Source organism: Crotalus tigris, unplaced genomic scaffold, assembly GCF_016545835.1.
Source record: "Crotalus tigris isolate CLP2741 ecotype Arizona unplaced genomic scaffold, ASM1654583v1 scf7180000018781.216073, whole genome shotgun sequence".
NCBI classification, from domain to species: domain Eukaryota; kingdom Metazoa; phylum Chordata; class Lepidosauria; order Squamata; family Viperidae; genus Crotalus; species Crotalus tigris.
Genome location: NW_024097197.1, coordinates 173,636 through 197,127, shown reverse-complemented (window position 1 = coordinate 197,127; position 23,492 = coordinate 173,636). Strand labels below are relative to the sequence as shown.

The 23,492-nt window shown below is 40.2% G+C and overlaps 1 protein-coding gene across 1 annotated transcript in view; it reads left to right on the top strand.

Annotated features, from left to right (window-relative positions):
* The first annotated feature begins 15,190 nt into the window (after positions 1-15,190).
* The window catches only part of TFEC (transcription factor EC), a 110,635-nt gene continuing 102,333 nt past the window's right edge, over positions 15,191-23,492 (top strand). Inside the window, exon 1 of the mRNA XM_039355995.1 lies at positions 15,191-15,341. Coding sequence (XP_039211929.1) covers positions 15,191-15,341 — 151 coding nt within the window. The remainder of the gene's footprint in view (positions 15,342-23,492) is intronic.

Genomic DNA, 23,492 nt, shown 5'->3' with positions numbered 1-23,492 from the left:
GACGAATGGAAGACTGCATTTAACTGCCCCATGGGGTGCTATCAATTCAAAGTCTTGCCATTTGGATTACAAGGGGGCCCTGCAGTCTTTATGCAACTAATCAATGACGTTCTAAGGGAGCACCTGTTTAAGGGGGTCCTTGTTTACTTGGACGACATTCTTATCTTTACCGAAACAAAAGAAGAACACGTCAAACTTGTCAGAGCGGTTTTAAAGAAGCTGCGAGCCGCTCACCTATATGCCAAACTCTCAAAATGCGAATTCCACCAGGAAAGGATAGACTACCTAGGCTATCGCATATCCCCACAGGGCATTGAAATGGACCCAGAGAAGGTCAGAGCAGTATTAGAATGGGCACCACCCCGCACAAGAAAGCAACTACAAAGTTTCCTGGGCTTTGCAAATTTTTACCGCCAATTCATCCCCTCATTTGCACAGATAGCCTTGCCCCTCACTAACTTACTAAAAACGAAGGGAACACCCTCAGTAAAACCTAGCCAGCCACTAACATGGACAATGGAGTGCCAAGCAGCGTTTGAGAGACTAAAGAGACTTTTTTCTGCCGAACCAGTACTAAGGCACCCAGACATGGACAAACCCTTCATAATACAGGCAGATGCAAGTGATGTGGCAGTGGGGGCTGTGCTATTACAAGAAAATGATGATGCAGTATTGCAACCCTGTGCATATACATCTAAGAAACTCACGGAAACAGAACAGCGCTGGCCCGTATGGGAGAAGGAGGCTTATGGGATACGTTGGGCATTACTCACGTGGCGACAGTTCCTGGAAGGCAACAAAATCCCCTTCCAGGTATGGACTGATCACAAAAATTTAGAAGCCCTGAAAACTTCCAGGAAACTCAATCCCAAACAAGCCCGCTGGTCCCAGCATTTTCACCAATTCCAATTTAAGCTCAAACATTTACCAGGAAGAAAGAACTTCCTGGCAGATGCACTATCTCGCATGCCCCAATATAACAGCGCACGAACCACAGACTCTAGACCAATAATGGCAGAGTCACAACTGGCAGCGCCAGTAACCACAAGAACCCAAGCCAAAATAAAACCACAACTGGACAGCCAAACTGGGATTGAATTCAGAAAAAGTTTGGAAACAGATGATTGGTTCCAGAAAAACAAACATGTGTGCACAATGAGAGACGGATTGCCTTGGGTAGGGGAAAAGTTATATATACCAACAACTCAAAGACTAACTTTCATGCAACTTTGCCATGACACAAAATCAGCAGGGCATTTTGGATTTGTAAAAACTTTACACTTAATTAAACGGCAATTTTGGTGGCCATCAATAAAAAAGGACATAGAAAGTTATGTTGCCAGCTGCCCAACCTGTGCATCAGCAAAGAGGTTGCAAGGGAAATCGCCAGGGCTGTTACAACCAGTGGCAAGTCCCTCAGCCCCCTGGAGGGAAATAGCCATGGACTTTATAGTGGAATTGCCTGAAAGCAATGGGAATACTGTTATCTGGACAGTCACGGACCTATTTTCCAAACAGGTGCACTTTATCCCTTGCCAAAAAATTCCCACTGCAAAGGCCTTAGCAAAACTTTTCATCCAGCACATTTACAGATTGCACGGGGCACCCCAACGCATCATCTCTGATAGGGGAGTGCAATTTACGTCTGCATTTTGGAAGGAATTTTTATCCCTTTTAGGGACCACTCAGGGATTGACATCTAGCCACCACCCTCAAGGAGATGGTCAAGCGGAACGGTGCCAGTCGGTACTTGAGCAATATTTGAGATGTTTTTTAAATTTCCAACAGAGTGATTGGACGGACTTACTTCCTTTTGCAGAAGTTGCCTACAATAATGCAGTCCACTCCAGCACAGGCTACACTCCTTTTCAAATAGCCAACGGCCAAAGTTTCAACCCTATGCCAGAGTTAACCCCAAAAGAACCAACGATCCCTTCACTGAAAGAATGGATGGAAAACCTACAAAACACCTGGCCAATAGTCAGAAAATCACTAGATGAAGCTAGGCGGGCATACAAAGCACAAGCCGATAAAAAAAGGGTTGAGCCTACACCATTCATTATAGGAGAAATGGTGTACTTATCTACAAAATACCTAAAGTCCCTACAGCCCTGTAAAAAACTTGGACCAAAATATATAGGACCTTTTCCAATTAAAAGGATCATAAATCCAGTAACAGTAGAATTAGAATTACCCAAAAACCTCAGGCAAATACACCCAATTTTTCATTGCAGCTTGCTGAAAAGAGAGCATCAGTCACCTCTACGGCCAAAAATCCCCCCCCCACCACCTCCAATCATGGTGGAGGGGGAACAACACTTCGAAATAAAAGAGATCCTTGACTCTAGGAGATATCGTGGAACAACTCAGTACCTAGTTGCCTGGAAACACCTCCCTGCCTCACAAAATGAGTGGGTCCATAAACGTCACGTCAGAGCCCCGAAGCTATTGAAGAAGTTTCACACAGAGTATCCTAACAAGCCTAACTAAATTTTTTACTTGTGTTTTCTTTCAGGTGGATCTCTCTTATTGTTAAGAGGGGCCGGATGTCAGAATCCAATCATATTTCATCTTTAATTATCAAATATAGAAACTCCCAATTCTGCCTTCTTTGGATTCTGCCATAAGAGGGAGAGAAGGGGGAGAACAAAGGGGCTTTATGGCCCTCACTTCCTTCAGTAGACTTCAAAGAGCTGAATGCTGAATGTGTGTTTATTGTAACCTATTGTAACCTCAAAGCGTTAGCATCCAGAGAACATTAGCATTAACAAAGAAGAGTATTTGCCTTTCATGTAGTTATCTGAAGTCTCCATCCAGACGGAAGAAAGAAGAAACGGGGTGGAATTGTGATACTTGAAACTATCACTGGAAGGGGGGTTGATTGGGTGGGACTACTGGGGAACCCCTTAAAACCTTGAATGGGAGAGCTTGGACCCCAAGTCCTGTCTAGCATGCCTGCAACCATTTTCTCTTAATAAAGGATTCCTGTTGGAAGAATTATTCCAAGAGTTCTGTCTTCTTAAGATGCAAAGTGGGGTGGGTCCTTACATATGCAGTCAATATTAAAGAAAATCAGTACAGTCTATACAGAGAAAACTATCTCCATGGTAAGTTGATGGGCTGACTGTTCAGCAAAAAGAAAGGAAACTGTAGATCAGTGGTTCTCAACCTGTGGGTCGGGACCCCATTTGGGGTCGAACGACCATTTCACGGGGGTCGCCAAACAACACAGTCCGCCATTTTTTCCCCCTTTTCCTTAGCTGTGCTACTCCCTTGAAAGCCAATAGAATAGACTCTCTTGCATAGAGTCTAATTCTATTGGCTTTCAAAAGCCAATAGGCATTGTCCAGGCTGTCTCTGCCCTGCTGAGCCCGCCAAAAGTCCCATTCTACAAATGGTGCTGCACCAGTTGAGTAGTCCTCGACTTACGACCGGTTGAGTAGTCCTCAACTTACGAATGATTGGGGGTCGCGGAATTAAAAAGGTTGAGAACCACTGCTGTAGATAGAACTCAGCAGAACTCACAGATAAACTTTGCATTCAAATAAATGTTTAACTTCCAAGTTTGCCACTCCTTATATTTTATTATTTTCTCCATTGATATAAACTACAGGGATATGAAAATGTGGCCCTCCAGATATTGTAAACTACATTTCCTGATAATTTCAGCTATCATGGCCAGGGCTAAGAGATGGCAACAGCAATTATGCTGTTGATGCTAGATGCCATACAAAGTATATACTTTAATTGTATATTAGCTTATCAAGGAATTGAGCTAATAGACTATAACTGAGAAAAAGTTGCTTCTGAGAAAGAAGAGCAATCTTCATTCACTCAAGGTATTTGTGTTTGGCAATTTTGCATGAGGAACTTCAACAATTAATGAATAGTTGATTTGTGAATAGTGAATGTGGTTGCTTAACTATTTTGTTTCTAATTAACTTCTTAAACCTATCTTATTATACATGTTATGTTGGTGAGCTGTTTTATCAGAGACCTGAGAGATAGAATTTATGTATGTATGTATGTATGTATGTATGTATGTATGTATGTCATATTTATGTAATATATTTTGGAGGTGGTGACACTTTGAAAACTGTATGCAACGAAATTTCATTTTAATGTATACTGATTAGTGTACATTCAAAGTGATAATAAAGTTATTCTATTCTATCATTTTAAGCTATTGTTTTGGTGCAGTTTTTGATGTGTCCAGCACTCAGAGTCATAAACACTTTATAAAAAAAACCAATACATTTTAATAAACAAAAAGTGACTGTTATTTTATACTACTATACTTTATCATATTATTTTAATATGACATAAACAAAATGATATTTAAAATGAATTTCTTCATTTTAAAACTTTCAACTAAAATCCATTTCTTTATGAATTAAAGCTAGCTTCCATAAATTCAACAATCAACATTTTAATTGACTGGCTTTTTAATTAAGCCAACTGAAATTTGAAACCTGTCTTTGATTAAAATAAAAGGGAGACATTTTGTCTCCTATGTACTTTGTATTTCATTATTTCATTAATTTTTGGAATTAACCAATACATTAGCAAGTTGCAATTTTGCATGTTATGCAAAGGTCACCTAGAATCAGTTACACAACTTTACCAATTGACTACAGCTGCTGATGACTCAGGATGAAATCTAAACAGATTTTCAGTAAATTGTATGAACTCAAAACACCTAAAATGCATTCAACCATGAAAAACATTTTAAAATAAAATATTTGCAAAAAATTATATAGACCAATTACTGAAATAAAAAATGTATATTAATCTTTTCTTATCCATTCTTATTATGAAGCACCCATCTAATTAAAATGCTACCCAGTATCTAACTCCTATATTTTCAGTTTAATAAATGAAAGGATTTCCTAGTTCTGCTATGGTAGCAAAGTGACAGAGGCCAAGTGACTGGGGCAATAATTACACAGCCTATCTCAGCCTGTTGTCAAATATCAAGCATGTTTCTAAAAACTGAGTGTTGGTACCAATTAATCTTAGACCTTTATTTTCTAAGGCTCCTGCAGGTAGTCCTGATTATTTAATAGCAGCAGTATATTTGAAAAAGAGAAAGCACACAGATAAGCTGTACTTGACAAAGATATTGTCACAGAAATTTTTCAACCAAAACCATAATTATTCTAAAAATAGATTCTTAAAACCCAAAATGTACTTGGAAAATAGTTTAGAATTCGAATGACAACTACAAATCAAAATTAAGCATAATGTAATATAAGTATAAAGAGTAGATATGGTTAAGAAAATTTATTCCAAAGCATAATAGGTTATATATAGCCATTTAAACAGTTTTTAAGAAAATGAATCAAAATGTTGGTCAGAATGAACATAATGATAAGAATATTGAAGAAATGTTCAGGCAGTGAAAAAGATAGCTTCAAAGGCATTGGTGGATAGAAAGTAATCATCCTATTGATATCTACAAAAGGCTGAAGCAAATGTTGAATTTCTAACTTAAGCTAAATAGCATTGCTGTCTAAAAGATTCTCTGCCAGAGCTATTATTGTATGGCTTTCTCTTCCTATGTTGGAGAAGAACTTTTAAAACTAAGTATCATATCATAGGGCAAAGCAAAAATGCCAACTGCCTGGGCATTTTGAGAGTTTCCGTCTTAACACAATTGAAGACTGCTAAGTTGAAGAATGATGAATTAAGTCACAATAAAAAAATGGGTTAGATCAATGAGCTAGGGCTAGGCTAACCAGATCTCTTTTGCTGGATAGATTTTGTTGACAATTTTTCACCATTTACAGCAATATTTGAAACAATTATTTTATTATGGAGTGTGTGAAGTCAAAGGGAGAAAAGATTATTGTTAGCCATAAGGATAAAGCAGAAAGCCAAATATGCATTTGTGTGCATGTTATAAATATGTGGGTAGAAAAAGAAATCTTAAAATACCAAGTTCTACTTACTTTACCCAAAGATGCATATTTATTTTGAGATTGATTTAGGTTATGCAATCAGTATTTGCCAATATAGTTCTTTCCCTTCTTGCTTTAAATCTTCATTCCCACAGCTATGTTTTTAATTCTATTATTGCTAATTGAGTGAGGCCTGAAATCTCTTCTACTTAGGATAAATTTAAATTGTAATTGGGAAAATGTGTTTCTGTTTGAGTTTTTTGTGTCTATATTTGGAGAGAAAGTAACAAAGCAATTATATTTAGCTTTGCAATGTTATCCTGGCATTATGCTAACAAATAAAAGAAAAAATGAACACCAGGATATAATAAACCAGCCTGTTTAATACAAACAAGCCTGTGGTTAAGAAGAGTCACTAAGCTTTCGTCCGGCCAAAAATTGCTGACGTCATCAGAGTTAGAATAGCAGGAGATTGGGAAGGCAGCTCATATAGCCTCCTGCCTCTGCACCCAGTGTTTAAAAATAATATTTAAGAGTTTGGAAATGTGAATCCTTGACAGGTAAGCATGGATTGGATACACATATCAGGATGGTAAAATTAGCTACTGTAAGGTCGGTCGGTGAATAAAATCTGAGACCCTCACAAGCCAAAACAGAAACTCAGATGGAGGCTTCAGGAATAGGAAAACAGCTCTTTATTCAGCTGAGTGAAGAAGTTGGGTGGACAACCTCTTGGCACACGGGCAGCAGCATACCAAGGAAGAGCCACACCTGGAGGGGGGGAGGGTTTTGTTTTTATACCTGTCTTTCCCAATCGCAATTGCACACAGCAGCAAAGAAACAATTGATTGGCTTGCTAATGGCTTGTCAGTTCATTAGGTGTCATCATTTCATTTATACCCAGGTACATCTCTTTCTTGTTTAAAGGTAATGGAATTTCTTGTGCAAGCGTAGTGTACAAAAGCGAGATAATGTTAATTAGATTATCTTGAGAGTTGATCTGGGTCTTGTTCATTTCCCCCTTTTTTAAATCGGCAATATGATTACTGCTACTTGGTAGGAACTAGGTTTCTACCAGGTTTTCTACCAGGTTCAGCAAGCGGTGGGTCATCTGAGACTGGTGGCAGCGTAGCTTGAGCCTGTTTAGAGATAGACAACAACATTGCACCAGATTATACAAATATTTAATCACATTCTTTTCCCCAACTTCACAGTTCTGGGAGGTGGCAACAAAGGGTCACCCATATAGCATTTTGAAAGGGGAAAAGGTGAGCTTCCCTGAGGGTAGAGCTCTTATGTGAAGGCAACAGGTAAAATCTTGGGCCAAAATAGGCTAGTTTCTTGGCAGAGTTTGGCTACATGGTTTTTGAGAGTTCTATTCATGTGTTCAACCGTAGCTGAGGCCTGAGGCCAATAGGCCAAGTGAAGATGCCATGGGATGTCGATGAACTTGCTGACATCTTGGGTGATTTGAGAGGTGAAGTATCGACCATTATCAGATTCTAGGACTTTAGGCACTCCAAATCTGGGTATTATAATTTCAACTAATCCCTGCACTACTTCTCAGGCCTTTTCAGTAGCTGTTGAGATGGCTTCTGACCATCCTGTGTAGAGATCCACAAAAACAAGCAAGTTGGACTTTTTTCTGTGCTTGGGCATCTCAGTAAAATCAACCTGCCAGGCTTCTCCTGGGTATTTGGCAGTCTGAAATGACTTTTCCCCTTCTGTCTCTGACAGACCTCACATTGATACACAACTGTTTTGCAAGCCTGCCTGATGCCTGAGTTACAGTAATGACTATTTAGCCATGAGCCCAAGGGGTGGGGTCCTGAATGGGTGGCTTGGTGGCTTCTTTTGACCACCTTCCAAAACAGAGTGTAGGGAAGTTGCATCCAGCCATTCACAACCCCCCCCATCCATTCTCTCACTTTTCCTCTGGGAGCAACTTATCCCATTGGTCATATAGGGGAAGTGTCATGGTTCTGGTAGATGAGAACAATTAAAAGAACTTCAAGCAAGGGATTCTTCCTCAAAGAACATTTTTATCTGGCTACAAAATAATGGCACATACAAAGGTGAACTCAAGACTAAATTTCCCTCCCCTTGGTTACAAAGTTACCCCACCCCAATTAGATATCATAAATCTCATTCACCAATTACTAGAAAACGTGGGCACTCCTCCCAGCTCTCCAGCCCGCCAAAATGCTATCAGTAATGACTTTGGTTCCCATACATGAAATTGTTTTCACTAAGAACTACTCCCCCCCTCCCTCTTTCTTTCTAAATATGTGACAACCGAAAACGAAGTGAAAATGGCTTCAGTTCAGGTTGTTGCAGTGTTGACATTTGTCTCCCTTTAAAGAAAGGAGAGATCCTGCAATTTAAACAAGAATAAAAGTTAAGAGTCCCTGTCAGTTTATTTGGATGTTTGTCATAGAATTTGCGTATCAATCTATCAGCTTTCACATCAGTACTTTTTATCCAGGTGGCTTCCGATAACGGATATCCTTTCCATTGAACTAAATATTACAATTTGCCTTTGTATAAGCATCAAGAATGCATTTTATTTCATAATGAGTCTCTCCAGCCACTACAAGTGGGCCAGACGCTTTCTTGGGAGGGGGTCTCAAAGTCAACTCCTTGAAAGGTTTTAACAGACTGCTATGAAACACTGGGTGGAACTTTCCTAAAAGATGAGAGAGTTTTAGTTCTACAGTGACTGGGTTTATGATCCAAATTATAGGAAAGGGTCCCAGGTATTTTGGTCCCATTTTTTTGCTAGGTAACTTAAGTCTTGGATACTTCGTACAAAGATAAACCTTTTCCCCCACACGGAATGATTTCTGAGATGCTCTTTTCTTATCAGCTTGCTTTTTGTAAACCTCTGAGGCTTTTGTTAAAGCTTTCTTTGTATTATTCCAAACACCCCTCCAAGCAGACACCCACTGATCTAATGTTTGAGAGATAGGGGGTCCTGGGGGTATTCAGGCATCAGAATAAAATCCTTCCCTGTGACTATTTTAAATGGCACCAGTGGTGCTATGTACTGTATTGTTGTAAGCCACTTCAGCAAGAGGGAGGGGATCAGTCCAATTTGTCTGTTGGTAATCCACATAGTATCTAAGATACTGCGCCACCATTGTGTTCGCTTTTTCAGCTGCTCCATCCATAGAAGGATGAAAAGCCAATGACAGTCCTTTCAAGGAACCAATCAGTTTAAGAAAATCCCTCCAAAATCTGGTTGTAAATTGAACTCCCTTGTCTGAAATTATCCATTTTGGTGCACCGTGGAGCCAGTAAATATGCTTAAGGAATAGCTTGGCTAGCTTCTGGACAGATGGGAGGCCAGAGCATGCAGTAAAGTGACCTTGCTTTGAAAAAAGTCCAATTATAGTCCATATTACTGTATTTCCTCTTCTTCTTGTTGTTGTTAGTTGTGAAGTCGTGTCCGACCCATTGTGACCCCATGGACAACATTCCTCCAGGTCTTCCTGTCCTCTACCATCTTCTGGAGTCCATTTAAGCTTACGCCTACTGATTCAGTGACTCCATCCAGCCACCTCATTCTCTGTCATCCCCTTCTTCTATTGCCCTCAATCTTTCCCAGCATTAGGCTCTTCTCTAGTGAGTCCTTCCTTCTCATTAGGTGGCCAAAGTAGTTGAGTTTCAATTTCAGGATCTGGCCTTCTAAAGAGCAGTCAAGATTGATCTCCTCTAGGACTGACCAGTTTGATCACCTTGCAGTCCAGGGGACTCGCAGGAGTCTTCTCCAGCACCATAGTTCAAAGGCCTCAATTCTTTGTTGCTCAGCCTTTCTTATGGTCCAACTTTCACAGCCATACATTGCAACTGGGAAAACCATGGCCTTGACTATACGTACTTTTGTTGGCAGGTTGATGTCTCTGCTTTTTAGTATGCTGTCTAGATTTGCCATAGCTTTCCTCCCCAGGAGCAAGCGTCTTTTAATTTCTTGGCTGCAGTCCCCATCTGAGATGATCTTGGAGCCCAGGAAGATAAAATATGTCACTACCTCCATTTCTTCCCCATCTATTTGCCAGGAACTGAGAGGGCCATGATCTTGGTTTTCTTAATGTTGAGTTTCAAGCCAACGTTTGCACTCTCCTTCTTCACCTGCATCAAGAAGCTCTTTAGTTCCTCTTCACTTTCTGCCATTAGAGTGGTATCATCTGCATATCTTAGGTTGTTGATATTTCTTCTGGCAATCTTAATTCCAATTTTTGATTCATCTAGCCCTTTCTCATGATGTGCTCTGCATATAAGTTAAATAGGCAGGGTGACAGAATATAGTCTTGCCGGACTCCTTTCCCAATTTTGAACCATCAGTGGTTCCGTGTCCAGTTCTCACTGTTGCTTCTTGACCCGTATATAGGTTTCTCAAGAGACAAATAAGATGGTCTGTTACTCCCATCTTTTTAAGAACTTGCCACAATTTGTTGTGATCCACACAACCAAAGGCTTTAGCATAGTCAATGAAGCAGAAGTAAATGTTTTTCTGGAATTCCCTAGCTTTCTCCATGATCCAGCATATGTCGGCAATTTGATCTCTAGTTCCTCTGTCTCTTTGAAATCCTGACTGTACTTCTGGAAGTTCTCAATCCACATACTGCTGGAGTCTAGCTTGTAGGATTTAAAGCATTTTAACTTTATTTGCATGTGAAATGAATGCAATAAAGTCCATAGCGATCTCCTCCCATGGCTGAGAAGGAGCTGTGACAGGCTATAACAGTCCATAGGGATCCTCTTCACGGTAGCACAGACTGCACAGCTTTTTACATAGCTTTCCATATCTTTCTTTAAGCCTGGCCACCAAAGTTGTCTCTGAACTAAGTGCAGGGTCTTTAAATATCCAAAGTGACCAGCTTGTTTAATGTTGTGACTGCGTTGGAGTGCTTGGAGTCTGAGTGATTCAGGCAAATATAATTCCCCTCCTTTCCAAGCTAACCCATCCCTATGGGTTAGGATCATTTGATTTTCCTTGAGCCATTTGTCATTTTTCAGTTCTTGCTTTAATTTCTTTGTCAATGGGTCAACTGGGTTAGGGGATTTCACGTGTCGTTGTTTCCCAGGGGTTATTTGAGAAATAACCTCAGGTGGTGGCATAATAGAATCTATGACTTGTTCATATTGGCTTTTATATTGAGACAGTCTAGAGAGGGCATCAGCTAAGAAATTTCTTCCTCCCGGTATATATTTCAGGGTAAAGTTAAAATGATTAAAATATTGCACCCAGCATACTTGTTTGGGAGACTATGGTGAACTTTCAGTGCCTCCATTCTCCAACTTTTTTTGATCAGTCCATACTTCAAAAGGCACCTTGCAGCTCTCTAGGAAATGATGCCTAGTCAATAAAACCCATCTGATTGCAAAAAGTTCCTTCTCCCAAACTGCCCACCTCCGTTCTGTGTCAGTGAGTTTTTTCGAAGTGTAAGCACAGGGTTGTAAATTTCCTTCATGTTTTTTTTTTGTAGCAGCACTGCCCCCACAGCCACATCACTGGCATCAGCTTGAATAACAAATTGCTCCTCAGGATGAGGGTGTTTGAGAATTGGTTTTGCAGCAACCAGTCTTTTTAAATTCTCAAAAGTGGCTTGGCACTCTAACAACCAGTGTAGGGGTTGACCTGGTCATGGTTTACCCCCATCCTTGCCAGTTTTTTATAGTTCTGTAAGGGGCAAAGCAATCCCAGCAAATGAAGGGATACATTGGTGGTAGAAATTAGCAAATCCCAAAAAACTTTGGAGCTGTTTCTGAGTTCGTGGGGGCTGCCATTCAATCACCCCTTTTACTTTACCTGGATCCATTTCAATGCCTTCGCTGGAAATTCTGTAATCCAGATAATCCAAACTTGCCCGATGGAACTTGCACTTTGAGAGTTTGGCAAAGAGTTTAGCACTCAGCAGGTTTTTTTAGTACTTCTTTTACTAAAATTGTATGTTCTGTCATATTCTCTGTATAGATTAAGATGTCATCAAGGTAAACCAAAACCCCTTTATACAAATGATCGTGCAGCACCTGGTTGATTAGCTGCATGAACACAGCAGGAGCTCCTTGTAATCCAAAAGGCATAACTTTGAACTGATAACTACCGAGGGGGCTGTTGAAGGCAGTTTTCCATTCATCACCTTTTCTTATTCTCATGTGATAATATGCCTCTCTTAGGACTAATTTGGTAAAACTTCAACCTTTTGCCAGGTGGGCTAACATGTCATTCATTAAGGGGAAGGGGCACATCTTCTTCTCACTAGCAGCATTTAATCCTTTACAATCAATGCAGAGTCTAAGTGATCCATCTTTTTTTCCTTAAAAAGTATGGGGGCAGCCACTTTGGATTTTGCGGGTTCAATAAAACCTCTTTCTAAATTTTTATCAAAGTACTCCCTCAATTCTTCCACTTTAAGGGGGGGGGGGTCATTGCATACATCTTCGGCTTTGACAATTTAGCTCCTGGTAGAATCTCAATGGCACATTCAGTGGTTCTATGTGGGGGGTAGGATGTCATATTCCATCTTGGTGCACTTCAGCCAAATCTCGGTATTTGCTGGGAATGACAGGGGATTTGTCACTGCTTTTAGTGTCTTGGATGGCAGTTCTGCTATCCTGCTGGTGTCATTAGAGGGGTTGGGAGGTGACGGCCCTATGGTTAACCTCAAGGTTCTCATTCCATTCTTCAACTTGTCCACTTGTCAACCAGGCTAATCCCAATATTACTGCCTTAGTCATTTTTGGGATTACCACAAACTAGATAAATTCCCAATGCTCTCCCACCTCTAGGTGAACTGGCTTAGTTAGGTGAGTGAAGACTCAGTAAAGACCCATCTACCTGTTTGAATCTCATGGGGGAGGAAAGCTTTTTTGCTCTGATGCCTAATTTGAGAATGGTAGGGAGGTTGATTAGGCATTGCGAACATGCTTGGAATAGATCTGGGTCCAATCCGAACTTGAAATGATAAACTAGTGACTGCTCAGGCCACTGCACAATTCTGCCAGCCACTTTCAAAATTCATGCATGTATTCCTTCACTGGCCGACCCCTCTGTTTCACCTCATGAATATCTTTTTTAGCTTGCAGGGCTATGGATCTATCCTTGAACCTGGTCCTTAGGCCCTGGATAAACAAGTTGTAGTCCCATAGCTCAGGTGATTGTACATTGTACAAACCATTCAACCACTCTGCTGCCTCCCCTTCGAAGTTTGTCACTACCACATCGACCATAGTGGCAGGGTCTGGATAGGCATTCCTCTTCATGTGCAAAAACACTTGATTCAAGAAGAAAGGGGTCACCATCAAATGTAGGTTTGAAAGGAGGTGCTTCTGTGGGCTGCTGTAGATCTAAGAGAGCCTGCAGTAACCCATACTGTTGCAATTGATCTCGTGAGAGTCCCGCTGCTTGATCAGCTCTTGGAAGGGGCCCTGGATTGGTTAGTGCCAGCGATTTTGGGGCTAAGTCACTGGGGGTGTTGATTGGGGCTAAGTCTGTAATGATAACAGTCTGGACTAGCATGGTGCTGATATCGATCCAGACTGGCTCGATGTGGATATCGATCAGGGCTATGGGTATCAGTGGCGATCGGGGCTTGCTCTATGCCCATAACATTCAGGGCTGATCTGATGTGGGTACCGGTCAGGGCTTGCATAGCAGTGGTACTGATTGGGGCTAACATACCATTGCCGATGGTCAGGACTGGCATCGTGTTGACACAATCAGAGCTGACAGGCCAACGGTGATTGGGGCTATTGTGATGCTGACACCAGTGCAGGCTTCGCCTCCGCACTGGACTTGAAGTTAAAACTGCTGACTTTGGTCATGGGGATGCAGCTCAGGCCCCAGCTATGGGACTGGGACTTTGCCTGAACTGGGGACGGTCTTGGAAGCATTGGTCATCCTGCTCACTGGAAAGTAACTGCCGGGTGGCTTGCTCCTTTCCTCCCACCTCCAGACCTTCCAATGTCTTCCTTAATCACTCAATGGACTGCCTCCAGATTGCAGCCAGATATTTCCACTCACCTGACTCATCCCAAGGTGCTAGTCACTTGGTGCCTCTTCAATCCGGAGAGTGTGATTCATGAGAAGCAGTTAGTGGGAATTCAGCTTCAGCGGCCTTTACTGAACTCTTTTTTGGTTGGGTTGTCTCCAAAAGCCAAGTGTCTCTGATAGGACTCCCTCTGACAGCAATAATGGCTCCAACTGGATCTGGAGGTTGATTCCTATTCCTACTTCCCACTTAATCAGGTATTGACAGATGGAAATCGGTTCGGCATTGGGCAACAATTTAGTAAGATACAGGATGGCAAAGAGCACCAGGTCCAGGGTCCCCTGATATCAAACCTTTGGGTTGATATTCAGGTAATCAGGGGGTCCTTCAGTTAGGGAGCCCTGTAGGAAACAGACATAGGCTTGGTTTGAAGGAATGTTTAAGCTGACCCCCTTGGGAAAGCACTTGAGAGTAGCTCCCAACTTCCCAAGTAAGTCTCTTCCCAAAAGACTCAAGGGGCACTGCGGTAGGAAAGGAAAGAATGTTGGAGGGAAGGACCTTTATGAGGCTGAACCTCGAGGTGCAGAGTTTGGGGAGCAGCCTCTTCCCTCTCCATGACCCCAACTGTAGATGTCACTTGGTACAAAAGACATGGGATAGAAGGGTCTGTGAGAACACTGTATGTTGCACTTGTATCAACTAAGAAGATGTAAGGTTTTCCCCCAATTGTTAATTCCACCAGAGGGTCGGGAGAGAAGGTAATCCCTGTGGAGCCCCTCTAGTAGGTTTCAGAGTAAAACTCGGGAGAAGTCACAGACATGAGTGGATGGACCTGCTGGTGGTGCCACTGTCTTTCTCCCTGTTTTGAGCCAGAATTGGCTCTCCCTTGGAAACTTTGATTCTGTTACAACTTCCCTTGTTCTAAAAGGGGGCATTCATTTTTCCAGTGGCCAAACTTTTTGCAGGAAGTACACTGGTTGTATTGGATTCTGGGATATCTAGGTGGTTCAGCTTGGCTCCCCCCTTTTAATTGTGGTTGAAGGGCTACTGCTAGGAGGGCCACTTGTTTCCTCATTTTCCTGTCTTCTTTCTTTTCTTCTTCTTCATCTCTCTGGGCAAAAATGGTAGAGGCTGTTTGGATGAGGGTTTTGAAGTTCTGTGTGGTTGGAGCTGAAAACTTTTGGAATTTTCTCCTAATATCATGGGCATTTGATCCAACAAAAGTCATTTTTAACATTACTTCATTGGCTGAGGCCTCAGGGTCCAAATCAGTGAATCTTTTGAACCGTCCTTGAGATGGTTCAGAAAGTCTCAAGATTCCTGAATGATTTGGTAGACCCAGTGAAAATTGACAGTCTTAGGGACACTGGTTCAGAGACCATGGACAAAGGTATCCTGGAATGTGCAGGCACCTCATTCCATGGTCAGTATTCAGTTGGCCTCATAGGTAGGAATGAGGGTGATGTTGGGGTCAGGCCATTCGGCTGCTGAATCCCCTTCCTGCATACCTTGGGTTCACACAGCCTTGTAGCAGGTGTTGGTGGCCTTCAGTACTTGGCGGCGGTCTTCCCCTCCAAGGAGAGCAGAGAGGAGAGTAAAAAGATCTGGAACAGTGGATCGATGGGTGGTGACAATACATTGGACCAGGTCGATGTACTTTTGGGGCACCTCCTGATAGGGCGGCAGATCTTCCTTCCAATTAAGCAGGTCGCTGGTGGTGAAGGGTGTGTGGACAAAAGCTAATCTATTGCCCATGAGGACTTGCTGGAGAGGCACTGGAAAAGATGGTCCCGGGCTTCTGGTTTTGACATCGCAGTGGAATGGACGCAGAAAATGGGGCTCTGTCTTTTGTGTTTGATTTTGCCCCACTGGGAGACTCTGGAAAGGGTCGGAAGTCACCCCATAGAGGCGACAATCAAGGAGGGGACTCTCGTTGATCACGTGTGTGTGTGGCAGACCTCCCATTTGATCTGAGGAAGCCCTCCAAACCGGCGGGGAAATGACTGGCTACATTCGCGTAGCCAGTCCTAAGCCGCTGACAATGGAAGACAATAAGCACCAAGAAGCAACATTACAGCAATGTGGATGAAATTGGTGAGATCTGATCCTCTCTTTATAATATTAAGACCTCTTTCCGAAAAACTACCCAAAGCACTCCCCCCGATGAGAGATAAGCAACCTAGAACTAAGGAGAAATTTCCTGACAGCTAGAACAATTAATCAGTGGAACAAACTGCCTCCAGAAGCTGTGAATGCTCCAACACTGAAAGTTTTTAAGAAGAGATTAGACAGCCATTTGTCTGAACTGGTATACAATTTCCTGCTTGAGCAGGGGATTGGAATAGATGACCTCCAAGATTCCTTCTAACATTATTATTATTATTATCAATCATCGCACAGTCAGCCAGATGTTCAGACTGGATTTGGCATTTTGTCTACCTATCGAGTCCTTACCCAGGACCTGGGATAGGCAGATGTGGATGTTTGATGGTATTACAGGTATCGTCGCAGGATGGAAGCAGTTCCTAATAAGGCCGCCTTTTGCAATTGACTAATAGCGAATTTGTCAATGCCAATGGTGTTCAAGTGGTGCTCCAGTTGTTTTGGGATTGCACCCAAGGAGCCTATGACTATTGGTACTACCCTTGCTTGCTTTTGCCACAGTCTTTCTATTTCTATTTGTAGGTCTTTGTATTTTGTTATCTTCTCCAGTTCTTTCTCTTCTATTCTGCTATCTCCAGGCACTGCCACGTCCACTATCCAGACTTTTTTGTCTTTCTTATCGACAATTGTTAAGTCTGGGGTGTTATGTTGCAGGTGCTTGTCTGTTTGAATTCTGAAGTCCCAGAGCAGTTTAATTTTATCATTTTCTATGACTTTCTCTATTTTATGATCCCACCAGTTTTTGCTTACAGGCAAATGATATTTTTTGCAGATCTTCCAATGCACCATTGTTGCTACTTTGTCATGCCGCTGCTTGTAATCAGTCTGTGCAATCTTCTTGCAACAGCTTACCAAGTGGTCCACTGTTTCTTCAGCTTCTTTGCATAGGCGGCACTTACTGTCTGTTGCTGTCTTCTCAATTTTGACTTTGTATGCATTTGTCCTTAAGGCTTGGTCTTGTGCAGCCAGAATTAGTCCCTCGGTCTCTTTCTTCAATTTTCCTGCTCTTAGCCATTGCCAGGTTTTATTATTATCTGCTTTCCCAGCTATTTTTTTCATGTATTGGCCATGTAGTGCTTTGTCTTCCCATGCCTCTATTCTGTTCTTCATTTGGTCTTTCTTGTAGGCCAGTTTGGTCTCTCCAGTAGTTAGTAAGCCTTCCTGATATACTAATTTCAGTGCATCTTCATCATTGTTCTTCAGATATTCTTCCAAAGCCATTTTTTCTTCTTCAACCATCTGATGTACTTGTAGCATTCCACGCCCACCTATTTGCCTTGGTAGATAAGTCTATCAATGTCACTGCGTGGATGAAGGGCATGACTCATTGTCATTATTTTTCTGGTCTGCCTATCCATTGCTTTTAGTTCTGCTTGAGTCCAGTCCACTATTCCAGCTGTGTACCTAATGGCTGGGATTGCCCAGGTGTTGATTGCCTTTATGGTATTTCCTCCATTGAGTTTGGACTTTAAGATCTTCTTCACTCTCTTGATGTATTCACCTCTAATCTTTTTCTTGACTTCAGTGTGCTTGATGTTGTCAGCTTGAAGGATACCCAAGTATTTGTAGTACTCTTCCTCATCCAGACTCTTAATGTTATTTTCGTGGGGCATCTTGATTCCTTCAGTTTTCATTATTTTTCCTTGTTTGATAGTAAGTGTGGCACATTTGTCCAAGCCAAACTCCATTACAATATCTTGGCTATATATACGGACAGTGTTGAGCAGCGATTCTATTTCAGATGATGTTTTTCCATACAGCTTCAGATCATCCATATAAAGGAGGTGGGATAGTCTGGCAGATGTTTTTGATGTTTGATAGCCATGTCCTGAGTTATTCAGTATTGTTGACAGAGGAAACAGTGCAATAACAAATAGTAATGGTGATAATGAATCTCCTTGAAATATTCCTCTCTTGATATTAACCTCTCCCAGCCTCTCACCATTGATCTGCAACTGTGTCTTCCATTGTGCCATCGATCTTTGCACAAATTTTCTGATGTTTCTACTGACTCCTGTTATTTCTAGGCACTTTATTATCCAATCATGTGGCAGAGAGTCAAATGCCTTTTTGTAGTCAATCCATGCCACATTCAGGTTGGTCTTCCTTCTCTTGCAGTTTTCCAAGATCATTTTGTCTATTAGGAGTTGATCTTTTGTTCCTCTGCTATTGGGGCGGTTTCCTTTCTGCTCAGGTGGAAAGAGATTGTTTTCAACTAGATGCTGTTGCACTGCATCAGCTACTACACCAGTTAGTAATTTGAAAGTTGTTGGTAAGCAGGTAATTGGCCTGTAGTTACCTGGTGTTGCCCCTTTTGCTGGATTTTTCATTATTAGGTAGGTTTTCCCAGTTGTTAGCCACTTTTCAATTTCTCCTCCTTGTAGTATATTGTTGAACTGTTTGGCAATGAGTGGGTGTATAACAGTTAGATGTTTCAACCAAAACCCATGCAGTTCATCTTCACCTGGTGCTGACCAATTTTTGATTTTCTTTGCTCTTTTTTCTACCATTTTTGTTGTTATTACTAGTTCTTTCATTTCAACTTCTGTTTTATTTGCATCCACCTCTTTTAACCAAGCCGCATCCTTGTTGTATTTCTTTGGGTTATCCCATATCTGCTTCCAGAACTGCACTGTTTCTTCCTTGTCAGGTACTGACTGATTCCTTGCAGTTTCTCCATTGATGGATTGGTAGAAACGTTTCTGATTGGATTGAAATTGGAGGTTCTGCCTATAGTTTGCAATTCGAGCTTCATATCTACTGATTTTCCTGGCTATAGCTGTTATTTGTTGCTTTATTATTTCCAGTGCTTCCTTGATCTTCCTTGTTTCTAAGTGGTATTTCTTGATTAGGTATTCTTTGGTCTTCTTGTTCTTCAGCTTCTTTTCTTTCATCTGTTCTAGCTTGCTTGCATGTGATCTTAACTTGCTGATCTTATTTTCTAGTCTAACCTTCCATTTTTCTGGTGCACTGTTTGTTTGTTTTTCTTTTTTGTTGATTTTGCATCCCAGGTATTCTGTTATAACTGCAGCTGTGCTGTACATTAGTTGGTTTGTTTCTTGCAGTGAATTGGTGCTTATACTTGATATTGCAGTATTTGCATCTTTTAATGCTTGTGCTAGCTGTTTCTTTGGAACAAGCTTCAATGCAGGTAGCCTTATTCTGTTGTTTTTGTGCTGTTCTAGATGCTCAGTTATTCTTTGTTTCAATTCTTTTATTTCTTTAGTTAGAGGGTTTTGTTCTTCCTGAGGAAGAGGTGCCTGGTTTCCAAATGAGAACAGTTGTATATCTCTGCTGGATTCCTTCACTGCCAACTCCCCCTGGTTTGCCTCTACATTCTGAATTACTTCTGGTAAGCTTTGATTTCTTTGCCCTGGGTAAACCTTTGCAGTTCGTCCAATTCTGTTTCTGTGAATACTTTATTTCGTGTTATAAATCGGCGTTGATCTGCTAGTCTCTGTTCTGTTATTTCTGATTCTGGATGTTGTTCTTTCCAGAACTGGTGCATTCGTTTTAGATATCCTCTTCTTGTTGGACTTGATCTGTAGTAACAGATCATTATTTCTTTGTTTTCAATCACTGTGTATCTGCAACGGGTAAACATCCTTTTCTTCCAGTAGTTCTGCAGCTGCTGGCCCTGGTTGCTCAGCCAACAGTCCTGAGTCCTGTAACCCATTTTTCACCAGATATCCAGGAACTCCAATATCTAGTGCGGACCTTGTTAACCCGGGCTACGTCCGAGCCGGTATGACATTCTGCAATTTACGTCTCACCATATTTTTTATGGGAGAGACACTCTTTGTCTGACTCCTCTGATGAGACCTGTCCAGTATGGTTGAACCTCTGGCATAGCTCTCATCTTCCTCAGAGTACACAAGCCCCACAACCACGTCATTATTATTATTATTATTATTGATTCTGTCAAATCTATTATATTCCTCAAGTGCTAGCCTTATCTAACACGATCAATCTTATAGTCAATACAACAATATACTAATTAAATTTAAATTTAAAATCATCTCATATAGTTCTTATTGTCTTTTATGTAGCCTTTATAGTCCAATAAGTTCCAAAATATAGGTCCACCAACAAAAGCAATGTTTTGTAACAGCTCTTCCATCCAAGAATCCAAAAATTATATATCAACTGATGTTTGTAATCCAAAATGTCCAAACACCTTATGATCAGTCCATAAGTCTCCTCCAGGTTGAAGTAACCAAAAGGCAATTTTTCCTTTCTCTCTAAATAATTCTTAAAGTCAAAAGTTAAAATTCAGTCGATGTTTGTAATCCAAGAGGGTCAGCAAGTTTCAAAAGAGTTGTCACTCCCACCATGCAGAGAATAGCCCAGAATGTTTTTTTCTGTTGCCAGCTGCTCTCTGTTGACCTGAAAGCTTCACCAAACATCAAAGAAGCTAAGTAATTATCTATGTCTGGGCTTCATGCCAAGTTCACTCCAGACGCAACAAATTTAGTGCTGTACCTCAGTTCCACCACTAGATGTCCTTAGATATCCATTTTCCAACACTTAAAGCAAAAAATTATTTCTTAAATTTTAAAGTTTCTTAAACTTCACCTCAATATTCTTTCAAAAAGAAAAATCTTACAGTTCTCTCAGTTCTCGGGTTTGTTAAACCTATGTCTTTATATTATTTCTACTTTAATATTATGTACTTCAACTTCCGGTGGTGATGTTGAGGTGGTGCAGGGGAAAGAGGATAGTCTCCATCCTCCAATGTTGATATTTTCAAGTTTGGAGACCTTTTGGGGGCACAGAGAGCCGGGAGAGCTACATGCGAAAAGGGTGAAGCCTTAGGGAGTAGTGAGGTCAAGTTTATGTCAAGTTTAGCACTGACGCCTTCATCTCCTGGACAGAGAACAATAGAGGGAATGTTGGGGACAGAGAAGCAAAATGTACTATCAAATATGCAAAGCATACAAACAACATTATTAACTATTCAAGAAACAATGTTATAAGATTGAAACAATACAACAAACAATTGAGAAAAATGAAGAAAGAATATTGACAGTAGAAGTAGGATTGGATAAAATAAGGAAAAAAGTCGACACAGTAGATAAAAAATTGATGGGAACTAACAAAAAATTGGAAGAATCAATTATACATCTGGAAATGGACAGGGTGGCGTTTTACTTAAGATTTCAAAACGTGGTGGAGGATAAGGAAGAGGATTTGGGCACCATTATGGTAGAGCTGATAGCAGAGGCTCTACAAAGAGATAAACAAGTATATTGCCAGAAATAGATGAGGTGTACCAAATCCACACAAATTATGCTCGAAGGAATAAACTACCACGTGAGATACATATAAGATTCGCCAGAAAAAAAAAATAGAGACCTAATATACAGGATTACAAGGGAAGATCCAATAATTTACAAAGGCATAGAAATTCAAACATTAAAACAAATTCCAAAGGAAGTAAGGGAACAGAGAAGAGACTACAGATTTCTCACTGCACATCTTATTAAAAAAACCCATTCCATTTAATTTAATTAATTAATCCCCAAGGGGATGCTGATAACATGGCAGGAGAGAAGGATTAAAATTGACAGTCTGGACAAGGCAAGAGAATTTTATGAACAACTAGAAGGGGAAGAAGAAGAGAACAGTAGTAGGGAAGAATTAGAATTAGAGTCTAAAAGTCAGGAAGATCAGCAACTAGAGTTAAAAGAGAGAGAGAAGGAGATAGAAAGTAAGGAGGTAAAAAGACAAAGGAAAGAAAGAGGAACAGGTTTGAGAGCAAGACAAACTCAGAAGTAAAATAATAGATGAGAAGATTAGATTAGTATCAATTAACATCAATGGCCTAAATGCACCAGCTAAAAGAAAACAAATATTAACTAAATTAGTCAAACAAGGTGTAGACAAAGTATGTCTAAAAGAAGTACACATAAAAAAGCAACACAGAAAATATCTGGAATTTCAGAAATTAGGAGAATTATATACATCACTAATGGAACAAAAACAGAGAGGAATAGCAGTTTATATTAGAAAAGGAATTAGAGCCAATTTAAAATATCAAGATACAGAGGGAAGGGTACTAATAATAGAACTACAAATGGAACAGAAAACATGGTTATTGGTGACAATTTATGCTCCAAATGAAAATCAAAAAGAATTTTATAAAGATCTACACGAAAAACTTATAGAAATTGGACAAGGAAACATCTGTATAATAGGAGATTATAATGCAATAGTGGATGTAAAAATGGATTATATTAGCAATATGAAAAATAAAAAGAAGCGGAAAACACTACCTAAAACATTTTTTGAGATGGCACATAAATTTAATTTATTTGACCAATGGAGGAAACAGAATCCCATATATGGGCAGATCATAATCCTTTAAAAATAGTGTGGACAGGTCAGAAAAAAGCAAAGAGAAGGTGGACACTTAATACCCAAATTTTAAAGGAAAGAGAATTCACTATAAGGATTAAAAAAGAAATGGAATTATTTTTTAAAGAGAATACAAAACAACAAACATCATTACAAATTATATGGGATACTGCCAAAGCATATCTGAGAAGTATAGCAATAGCGTATACAGCTAGGAAAAATAAGGTGAAAAGGCAGACACAAAATATACTTCTGGAAGAGATTAAAAAATTAGAATCCAAATTACAACGGGAGCCACAAGATGAAATGATTAAAGAGGAAATGACTCTGGCCAAACATAAATTAAATATAGTAGAACAAGAGGAATTGGCAAGAGAACTGAAAGTAACTAAACAAAATTTTTTCGAACATGCAAATAAACCTGGGAGGTGGCTTGCTTACAAATTAAAAAAAGAGAAGGAAAAAAGATTTATTCAGGAACTACAGGACAAAAATGGAGAGTTGCAATATAAAATAGATGAAAAGAAAAAAATAATTCAGAAATACTTTGAATTTCTATATAAAAAAGAGGAAACAGAGGAGGAGAATATAAAACAATATCTAAAGGCCAATGGTCTCCCGGAATTAAAAGAAGGACAAAGAGAATTATTGAATAAAGAAATAACAGCAATGGAACTAAGAATGGCAATACAAAAACAAAAAAATAATAAAGCCCCGGGCCAGATGGTCTACCAGGAGAAGTATATAAGACTCTTTATGAAGATCTGGAAATGATATTATTAGATGTATATAATGATGTATTAGAGAAAGCCAAATTACCAGACTCCTGGACAGAAGCCAACATAACTCTTATTCCAAAAGAAGATATGGATCCTAAACAAATAAAAAATTATAGACCAATCTCGTTGTTGAATTTGGATTATAAAATTTTTATTATGATAATTGCAGAATGACTAAAAATAATACTAAATCAAATAATACAGTCAGATCAAAATGGTTTTTTACCTACCAGACAAATTAGGAACAACACGAGAACAGTATTAAATGCCCTGGAATATTATGAAGCACACCCCGAAAA